Below are 11,620 nucleotides of genomic sequence, written 5' to 3'. Positions count from 1 at the left end.
ATGGAGCTCCAGCTAGAAGGCAATAAGCCTATCTTAGCTTAGCTAAAAGACTGGAAGAAATGGTAACCAGGTAGCCTTTCTGTTTCTACCTCCGATCACAGGCTCTAAAGCTCACTAAATAAACAGTATGACAGTAGAAATGTTTGGTAGAAAGTATCACATTGATGACTGTTTTTCATTTAGAAGTTAACGCTGGCTACCATGTTTGTTGTTTTTTAATAATTGCTGAAAAACATGTTTCTCTCAATGTGTAGCTAACAGTCACTCACTCTAAAGGGACGAGTGTAACTTGAAAAAGTTAACGTAAACCTACTGGATAGTTAACTAGCTAGCTTGTCCATCTCACCCTATGGAAGTAGGCTAAGCTCAATGATAAACATTAATGCTTCTTTTTCTAACTTGTTCTAATATCATTGCCAATATTGCTTTTTCTGTTTTCGTTTAACCCCGAAGGTGGACTGCACCCTACGGTTTGGTAGTGAGTCGCTGCCCCAAACGAAGATCAAGTCTCTCTTGGTCTTGTTCACTAGTGAGGGTAAAATGGAGTGTGAGATGGACCGGCGGTGTGATGTCAGCAGTGATGCAGACGTTGTACCAGACCGGTGTGGTGAAGAAGGAGCTGAGTCGGAAGGCATAGCTCTTGATTTACCAGACCATTTACGTTCCAACGCTCACCTGTGGTCATGAGGTTTGAGTCGTGACCCAAAAATGAGGTCGCACATACAAGCATCCTGAAATGAGCTTCCTCTGTCGGGGGGCAGGGCTTAACATTACAGAGAGGCTGAGTAACTCAGACATCCGGAGGGAACTCAGAGTAGAACCGCTGGGGCCAATTAAGGTGGTCCGGGCCTCGGAATAGGATCCTCCTGGATTCCTCCCATTAGAGGTGTTCCAAGTATATCTAACTGGGAAGCGGCCCCGGTGTAGACCCAGAAGACCCTGTAGGGATTATATATCTCATCTAGCCTGGGAACGCCTTGGGGTCCCAGGAGGAGCTGGAAAGTGTTGCTGTGCTCTTGAATCTAAGGAAATCCAACTCTACCTACCATACCTCTGTCTTTTAAAGCCCTCTACTTCCTGATTGGCCTTCTTCTCGCTCATCCTGACACCTTAGTAAATTTATCCTTGTCCTCTCCAATGGAAGAGAGAGGTTGACTTGACAGACACTCCATTCTAAAGCTATATTTTGTACTTATAAGGTCATGTTTTGCTCAGCCATTTCGGCGTAAAATGATACTTAGTTACTCCCTTATATGGGCTTTACTTCCTATTACTGGTGTGTAACACACACAAAGAGAGACATCACTAATTTATGTCTCAGGGCCTCATCAGACAGCTAATTTACAACTAGGTCTCTTCTCATCTTCCTCCTAACTTAAACATTCCTTACACCTTCGCTCATGCAACACCTTGTTATAGTTTAATCCCAACTAGAATATGTTGTTGTTCAACCGACCGTTGAACTGACCAGATACTTCACTCAGTAGAAGCAGTCTTGTCCGGCTTGTTGGTCCAATAGTTGAGCGTATAGAGACTTTTACAGTTCGTAAACAATGATGATGTATGTTAGTGTGTTACCATAGTTTGGAAATGGAAGTGCAACAGTTTGTCAAGCTGAACACTTCCCATGTGTGTGTGCTGCCAGTGTGTGGGTAGAACACCTTCATGTTTAGTGTCCACATATCTACATCTGTGTTGAAATGATCCTGATGATCTGAAATCTGTAGAACTTGATTCTGTTGGGATATCGATTCTGACAAGTGAACATGTAACAACCAGACATTTAGATGCTGCTAACAGTTTGAATTTAATGTTTCAAATCTAATAGTTTATCGTGCTGCATTGCAGCAGCTGTGACGACTGAGGGGGTTAGCATTAATCATTTCCTCTGAGGTGATATGTGTTTGCCTCCAGCTAACGTAGCCTCGTATCATGACCTCAGCTGTAAAAGGGTCTATACCTCAATTGTATTTGAGTCGCAACATGAATGTCTCAAAAATGAACCTATTTTCAAGGCTAGTGTTCTTTGACAACGTGGGAGAACCCCCTTGTGCATCATCCTTCTCTCATGTGTGGATAGTCGGTGTGTGTGTTCTTGCTAAAACAAACAGCTGTCCAGCTGTGACGCAAGAGGCAAATGATACCAGAGGAACAGCAATAACAGTTGCAAACACTCAAACTAGACCACCGCCTTCTCTCGTCAGAATGAACCTGCTGAATAATAACTGCAGCTTTTCTCCCACGATGTATATTGTGTGTGTGTGTGTTGAGGAGTCAGCAGATATGAGTGGTGAGCTGTACAGTACACTGCGTTACATTGGGAAACCTGAGAAATTTCCATCTCAGGGGGGTGGGAACCTTGAAAAGAGAGTGCAGGTTCCCCCTGAGCCGGCAAGAAACTGACCACAAGCAGCTCAAGTCGACACTGTCACCACATCTGCCTCATCGCTGTCACGCTGCCAGGACCGCCAGGACCCAGGACCGCCAGGACCCAGGACCCAGGACCGCCAGGACCCAGGACCGCCAGGACCGTCACACTCACCTGAACACCGTGAGTACACACTACTGCTGGGTTTCTTCTGTGTGTTATCATTCTTTGTAGATGTATTGAACCTATGTGTGTATATGTTGATATATTAATACATGTTAAATATACACACTGTTGTGTATTTTACTGTTGCAGTAATACATAACATCATGTTAAGATTAGTTGAGGAAACGTTCTGTATTACAGCAGCAAAGGGGACATTGCAACAACAAGAGGCAAAACAGACGAAATAAATACATATACAATACAAAGTATGTATAATATAATGAAGAATATTGACTAACAAATATAAAATATAAGAATATAGACTCATAAATATAGAATATACAGAAGAATAAAGAATGATAAATAATAACAGTAAAGACCTAATCAAGAAGTCAAACTGATAGGAGGCAGACTTAGTGGTTGAATGCACATTATTACACATTTAACATAATGGAAATGTTGGATATTTATAGACATTTGTATATTCATACTTACATCTCATGCATTTTTTTTTACACTTTGATATTTATTTTAATTATTCATTTTACATTACTGCTTATATTTTCTAGTTTGGGTATTGACATTATTCTACAGTCTTCTTATCCTATAAGCCTGTATGTATATTATTAAGTACATATGTGCTGCTTAAATGTAATCACTCAGTAATTCCACATAATTCATATGTATATATTAACATAGTTTGTTTACAAAAACAACATTTATGGAAACAAGGCATTCAAAGTGTTGCAATGAGGACAACTCAAACGGTTTAATCATAAACTTCTACACACACTATGATAATAATAATAATAATAATAATAATAATAATAATAATAATAATAATAATAATAATAATAATAATTATGATTATTATTATTATTATTATTAGCATTATTATTAGTGGTAGTTTTAAAGTGTATTTATTATAATAGTAAGATATAACTGATTGTCAGGATGTATTTCTTTAATTGACACAATTAATTTGGAGAAGTTTCCATTCAAGCGGCGAGACGTTAAATGCATTGTGACATGTGTGTCGCCACACATCCAGTGAACAACAATGACACTCAGATTCCCACAGAAGTTATGAATGGGACTGCCTTTGGATGACACACTGAGTTTTTTTTCTGATTTTTTTCGGGGAAAGATGTTTGACCAGAGTGTGCGTGTGTGAAAGTTTCAACTGAAACCGGAACTGATGATTTCACTGAGCGGCTCCAAATCAGAGAGTTGACCTACTTCCTGCCTGACAAAGCTAAAAGTGGGAGAACAAAACATCATCGTCACAATACAGAACATATTCAACACCTCGTCTTCAGACTTTTAGTTTTGTGAAATCTTTTGGAAATGCTTGATATACATGTTTATTCATACTGTTTTTGATTCCTATTAATCTGATTCATTTATTTTACTGTGATCGTGTTCTTTTTCATTATTCTCATTTTATCTGCCATGTTTTGTTTTGTTTTATGTAGCACTTTTAAGTGCTATATAAATATTAATAATTATAACAATAATAATAGCAATAATAACAATAACAATAATAACAACAACAATAATAATACTTATTATTATTATGTTATATTATAAATTGAGATGTGATAGTACATACAATGTTATGAATAATAGATATATTTACCATTATGTATATCATTTTAAAAAAATTACACAATACACAGCACCAAAAGTCCAAATACACGGTGAAACCTTCTCTCCCTTCTAAAATGACAGACAGGTCTTTGAGATGTTGACTAATTATTCATGTTTTCTGAAAACGGGAAAGGTTTGTTTCAAACCAAAGCCTGTATTGTTTCTTTTTATTATTTTATTAATGTGGCTGACCTCTGATTTCACTGACCGTTACCATGCAAGGTGACTCATGTGGTGTGGTACTGTTGGTTCACTCCCCCACCCCCCTACCCCACGTTTAATGTGGCAGCTGAGCGTGGGGGCGGGATGAACGGCAGTGTCAGCGGTTCAATGACGACTTGTCTTATGACGTTGCAAGTTTAACTCAAGGGTTTAAATTAAAGCTGGGCATCATTCAATTCAGAATCTCAGTACCAAGACTCCCGCTTTGTTGGTATTTTAGTTTCATTTTCAATATTTTGTTGAGAAAAGTGGCATGTTGTTCTCCTCCTTACTGAGATTATTATTCCTCTGGCTTGTTCTTCTCTACTTTTATTAAACTTTCCAGACGACCACTTAGTTTCTTTACTGAAGATGTGTGTGTTTCTGCAGACTGCCATCATGGTCCGCCTGTTACTGATGTTGGCTGTGGTCACCATCCAATACGTTTATGGAGCACCGCTACTACCTCCTCTGCCTATGAAAGGTGAGCCTTTATTTGATTTACTATGTCCAGCTACATAACGGCTGCACTTATAATATAGATGGAGACAGGACTACTTTCTCAATCACAAACTGGGAAATTAGTTACAGTAAATGATTGAACAAATTACAAATGAAGTCAATGTAAAGACATCACTTGTCGCCAAATCGCTCTGATCGATTGGATTGCCATTGCCTAACTAGTATTTTAAAAGTTTAAAAGTTCGTCTTTGCAGTTAAAGTTCTTGTATTTCGGAGCATACCTCTGTCGTCAACCAGGTGATATGCCAAAGTAGTCCACAAACCAACGGGTGACATCACCATGTCTACCATGTGTCTCGGTACTGACGTAGGATCGAAGGCGGGACATTCTTTTTGGGAGAAATTTGATTTGATGGTTTTAAAGATTAAATCACGACCTCCTCCAGCCCCACGCTTTTAAAAGTTGCAAATTGTTTTAAGGATGCTGTCATGATATTATTGGTTGAAATTGGTTGGTAGTAGCTGATGTTGTTTCTGTATATACTTTGGCATATATTGTTAAAAAGGTACACAATATGACCAGGGATGTGATTTCAGCTTGACTTAAATTCATTAGCAGCATGTTGCTTTCACCCTAATAGTACGTTTTGCCTGCAGACGGCTGCTACGTGGTGTTTCCAGAGGTGAATATATTAAGAGTGGAGGGCGAGGCCATTATCCTTTCCTTCCCAATGTTCGAGAGAGTGCTGGAAGTACGCAACATTGCCCCCCCATCAGCACGCTACCTCATCACCAAGGACAACAGGACGGAGGGTGTGGCCTTTCAGGGTGAGGGGCGTGTTCAACAGCGTGACAAACAATTGTGGCTCCTCCCAGCTGAGGCTACAGATTCAGGGGAATATATCTGCACTTACAGGTAAGACTTAAAAACACCTAATTTCCCTTTATGCTCTGCTGACCTTCATCTGGAAATAGTGACTTTAAAGAAAAACAACATACAATCTTACAACCAATAAGGGAGTAAGGTAATTGATTTCACTACTGGAGGTTAACTCAAATGTATTGAGATCATCACACATATTACTAGAAATAACAGCAGCCCTTAAAGACACTACAGCCATCGTAAGGATTCGCTGAGGAATGGTTGATTTTCTTGCTGAACCATGATTTGAAATGTTTGACTTTTGTCTCCAGAAATGAAAGCTACTGTGTAACTGGGAGCATCAAGCTCCAAGTGTACGAGTCCAGTCCTGCTGACGTGGAGAAACTGTCCTACCCAATCCTCCTGGTGGTGGGAGAATATCTGAGACTGCCATGTCCATCTCTGAGCCACTTCAACAACACTGACACACTGATAGAGTGGCACAAGGTGACACTCGCACGTTCACTGCCAATAGTTCCACAAATGATATGTGACAATTTGTAGTCATATTCGCTTAAATAGATCTCTCGTAGATTTGAGATACCGCCCACACCGAGACCGAACCCTCCAGTTTTGGTGGCTCCTTCCCTGTGACTGACCGATGTGTTGCTTCCTGACAGGACCTTGGCAGGGCGGCCCCCTTCCTCCAGGAGAGAGGGAGACTCATAATTCCCGCTGTGAGGCGATCCCATTCAGGTGTGTACACCTGCCGGCTCAGGGCGCTCATCAACGACCAGCAGTACAAAGTCAGCAGAACTGTCATACTCAATGTAGAAGGTGGGTGATGTCTCGACTATTCACTCATTTTCTGAGTGATGTCTAAATAAGTGTTGTTATCTGAAATATTCTATTGCAGGTTTTATTTGAAAACTAATTATAAATAAATGTTATATGATATTCATATTTCCTGACAGGATTATCCTGCCAAAATATTCAGGATAATATCCTGATAATCATCAATATGCTTAAACATACTGAAATGACTTTGCATTTTATTAAGAAACAAATCATATTTATTGAACATTATTTTTTAGAGAAAAACTATCAAATCTGTGTAGGTCTCTGCATAAAAAGGATAAATAAATAAAATACATATACTTATTTTTGTATCCTGTGTTTTTAAAATCAGGCTCTATTTTTCAGCTAGTGAGCTAGACAGCTTTTTCAAGTCACTTGCGATGATGTCTACAAATGTCCCAAAAATGGAAACATTTGTTTTTATCATGCTCTTCCTATATCCTTTATGGTTCCATCCCTAGGGTTGACAGTTATTGAATAATGCTTATTATTGGTGTAAACGTACAACAGGCCTACTTTATGAAGCTGCAGAGCAGTCAGCTGTAAGGTGTTTCTTGTGTTGGGAATTCTTTTAATGCATCTCCAGCCATATTTCTTTTCTGCTCCCTTCATGATAAAACACATTTATTAAATGAAAAATTAATATATGAGCTATTAAGTGAGAAAGTAGTACTACTACAAAGTAAAAAGAAAACATAAGTGAAATGTGGCCAATGGTACTCGATTATAGGCTCATGAGTAATAATCATGTCCCTGACTTTTACTTCCTTGCTTTAACACCATACATTAGGGTGACCTGCCCCCTACTGGCCTAATAGGTGCAACACGCTGACTTAACTTAGCCAACAAGCCAATCTCACACAAGATGCACAAACCTCCACAAAAGCACTGCTACCTGACATTAATCATTAATATTATTGTGTTTATCATCATCTTCATCTTAATTTGTATTATTGTTATAATTCTATAACCATTATTACTATTACTACTACTATTATCACTATTGTGTGAAATAAGTCATGTTTGCTGTCATTTTAAGCCTTGTTTGTGTGGCTGGGTTTCCATCTGTCTACATTGTGTTTGTGAAGGTTTGGACCCTGTAACCACCACTGTGCCAGACCTCTCCATGACCTCTGAGGCAGCGCGCAGCAGCAGCAGCAGCGGCAGCAGCAGCAGCAGCAGCAGCGGCGGCAGCAGCGGCAGCGGCAGCAGCAGCGGCGGCGGCAGCGGCAGCAGCAGCAGCAGCGGCGGCAGCAGCAGCAGCAGCACGGTTCACAGTGAGTTCATCTTCTCCTCTGTGAGAATAAAATGACCCTGTGAGACGATACAAGTCGTGTTGCTGGTTTAACGTGTTTCCTCTTGTCTTAGCTCCACTAATCCAACCACCTGTGATTCTCTCGCCACGGAATGGAACCATTATTGAAAGTTTGCATGGTGAGTGATAAAAATGTGTCGTCCCAATTTACCAAATCTGATGCTTGTATGCAACATGCTTTAATGAATACATATCATATTTATATATGGATTTCCTTCATTTAGGTTCAGGACTGGAGCTGTCTTGCAAGGTGCTCACTGAATGTCAAATGGTGGATTCCACTGTGGTCACATGGCTGGTCAATGACCAATCAGTGGAGTCATCATACCTTGATGGGCGGGCTCTGCAAGGAGGGAGGAGGTAATTGCTGATTTGATTTGGTTAGATATTACTGGAACTGAAACTAGTTATGTAAAGGGAATGAGAGCCGTGAATTGTGAAGCATCGTGTTTTCCCCCTAAAGAGAGTGAACTACCTTTCAACTAGGAAATAATGCACTCTACATGAATTAAAGGTTGAGTAGGTAATTCGGAAAACCCACACAAACTTTGAACGCATCGCAGAACCAAATAAGTCCTGCCCCCTTCATTCAGACCTCTGTTCAAAGCCGCTCCCCCACAACACTCCAGATCGGCAGAGTGTGTGTAATCAGGAAGTAAGCATTGACAGACAGGCAGGCCATCCAATCATTTTCTCTGGCAGACTTTTTTGATTGGACGGGGTTTTTACAGTCCTGCCACCGCCACAGATGACATTTTAAAATGTTTTTATGTCAGCATTTAATGTATTCATTACTATCGGTATGTTACAAGGATTTTAAATAATATAACAGCTCCTCCTCAACCTTTAAGACTAGCTTCAAAACAATTACATTTGAGCTTTTCATATGATTTCTGTTTGTTGTTTGAGGATGCATACTGAAAATGATGCAGCCTTTATTTCTCCAATGTAAGTAAAGTTCAGAAAATACTAAACATGAGTGATACAAACTGTCCACTTGCAAAAATCTGTAAAGTGAATCCAATATAATTAAATACCAAATCAAGACCACGGTATCTTGTCTAGTTTCGTCCGATAAACCCACCTCAGTCATACCAGGTGAACAAATTGCTACGTCTGTCTCCGTGTTTCCAGGGTAACCGGGGGGTCTGAAGGCTGCCACATTGAGTTGAGGCTCGTGGTTGTAGCAATGACAGAAGAAGATGTGGAGACAGAGCTGAAGTGTGTCGCTCAGAACCAAGGAGGGAGACAGGAAGTGGTCGCACAGCTTCAACTAGAGGGTGAGTCCTGTGTTTGTGTGTATATATGTGGTGTTTAAATGAGACAACCTGCTAGTAAAACTGTCACCAGTTACGTGGAAATCAAGGACACACTAACCTTTATACGGCTGAACCAAATCAGAATTGTATTACTTGAATTGTATTCGGCCGTCCAATAAGGAATGATGATATTGAGTAAATTAAAGCTGAGGTTGTTGAAGAGGGACTGGAGGAACCACCAAGAGCAAACTACATGTTAAAAATGATCCAACTCTGATCCAAAAAGTCCAGACTCAGGCAGGTGTTGCCAACTCTTTTTTCATCTAACTTCACTTAAAATGATCAATCTTTTCTAAATCTGGTGAGAAGGTCGTTGGTAATAATGTACTGTTTGTCTTCCCTTTCTTTTCAACATAAGTTTGTCTAACCTGGAGGTTTGTTTGAAACCCGTCTGATTGTCAGCTTGTCTTCACAAATCTGACAGTTTTAACAGTAGCCATGTTCCAAGATCTCAGTAAATAACTTGTTATCATAACCAATCCTCAATCCAAGTTGTGATTTTTTTTTTTCGATATATTTTTTCGATATATTTATATCCAGACATTCACCTACCTCCGTCTCTCTTCACAGACTCCACGTTTACATGGCTGGTGGTCGCTGCAGTGGCCATGTCCTGCTTCCTGACTGTGGTTTCTGTCTTCCTCTATGTCACCTTCAAACCTAAAAGGAAAAACAAAATGGATTACATTCTGGCTCGGCAGAGCAGCACCTTCTAACACAGTGTTGGGTTTGCTGTAACATCGTATATTCACACCACCATGTCAGATTTGGTGTTAAACACTCCATTTATGGGGATTGAATGTTTTAAATCAGTAGCTGCACTCTTACTTTTAAATGTCCAATGTGTTAATATGGCAATTAGGTGCATCCTGGTGTCTTTATATGGTTGTCGCCATTGCAGAAGTTTTCTTTCGTTCATCTCGTGTATCGGTAAACATTCTGCTTGATACCAAACTACGGCAGAACTTCTATTATATATATGATATACCAATCATTGCTGGTTGTCTTCTACCACATATGTGATGTCATCTGGAAGGGACCGGGTATGTTTGTCTACCCAAGACATTCTGATTAAGGATTTGCTAGCTTGATGCTAATGACATTAGCCTACTCACCGGGTAGCTGAAGTAGCTCTGTTATTACTCCCCAGCTTCTCTTTTTCTCCCCTCGTCAGAGTTTGATACATTTTTAAACAAATACCTCTCTGTCTGTGTCCAGGTGAACCCACTAAAATGGCCACTGAGTGTATACCATGACTCCATTTATATATTTATGTTGGCCTTTTAAAAATGTAATGAATGTTCTCAGGGAAGCATCTTATACAGTAGAAACTACTCAGTCCATTTGTTAATGTCTGCAAAATACTGTATTGACTGTTAACATGTATGTTTGATTAAATGTAGCATTAAAAAAGTTAAAATTCTTTTACAGTTTTTCTGATTGCTTAGGCAATCTTTGAAACTATAGGCTATTTTTCCAAAACTCTACACACTAATCTCAAAACCTTACACTAATTACACAACCCTACCACCCTCCTACACCACCATACCACTCTCCTACACCAACGTACCACCCTCCTACACCACAGTACCACTCTCCTACACCACCGTACCACTCTCCTACACAACCGTACCACCCTCCTACACCACCGTACCACTCTCTTACACCACCATACCACTCTCCTACCACCGTACCACTCTCTTACACCACTCTACCACTCTCCTACACCACTGTACCACCCTCCTACACCACCGTTCCACTCTCTTACACCACCGTACCATCCTCCTACACCACCGTACCACCCTCCTACACCACCGTACCACTCTCCTACACCACCGTACCACTTCCCTACACCACCGTACCACCCTCCTACACCACCGTACCACTCTCTTACACCACCATACCACCCTCCTACACCACCGTACCACTCCCCTACACCACCGTACCACTCTCTTACACCACCGTACCACTCTCCTACACCACAGTACCACTCCCCTACACAACCGTACCACCCTCCTTCACCACCGTACCACTCTCCTACACGACCATGCCACCCTCTTACACCACCACACCACCCTCCTGCACCACCGTACCACCCTTCTACACCACCGCACCCTCGAACATAACTGTGCCACCCTCATACACCACTGTACAGCCCCCTACACCACAACAATAGTACCTACAATTATCAGAAAACAGTCAGACGCTCTCATGTGGCTCAAAGCTGAACTGCAGATACAAATGTAAGAGTTTTTCACAATTGTTAACACACGTTTCTCAAAAACAATAACGCTTTCTCAAAACTGCACACACAAAACTGAAAACCTCACACACAACATGCTCAGCCTGACTTACAGTTTTTTTATCATGCTAGGCGATAATTCCCCCGCTGCTTGGCCTTCGCTTGCATTGCCTGTGAT

The 11,620-nt window shown here is 40.7% G+C and overlaps 1 protein-coding gene across 1 annotated transcript; it reads left to right on the top strand.

Annotated features, from left to right (window-relative positions):
* Positions 1-2,213: 2,213 nt before the first annotated feature.
* Positions 2,214-10,870, top strand: LOC311021666 (interleukin-1 receptor type 2-like). The gene is made up of 10 exons (XM_084022359.1): positions 2,214-2,551; positions 4,775-4,868; positions 5,504-5,762; positions 6,041-6,215; positions 6,389-6,545; positions 7,655-7,843; positions 7,935-8,000; positions 8,106-8,241; positions 9,016-9,161; positions 9,771-10,870. Exons 2-10 carry the CDS (start codon positions 4,784-4,786, stop codon positions 9,914-9,916), a joined length of 1,359 nt encoding a protein of 452 aa, XP_083878485.1. The 5' UTR covers positions 2,214-2,551; positions 4,775-4,783; the 3' UTR covers positions 9,917-10,870.
* Positions 10,871-11,620: the final 750 nt, after the last annotated feature.

The sequence above is a fragment of the Eutrigla gurnardus genome (assembly GCF_963514095.1).
Source record: "Eutrigla gurnardus genome assembly, chromosome: 12".
NCBI lineage: Eukaryota > Metazoa > Chordata > Actinopteri > Perciformes > Triglidae > Eutrigla > Eutrigla gurnardus.
This window is presented reverse-complemented; position numbering and strand designations above follow the sequence as displayed.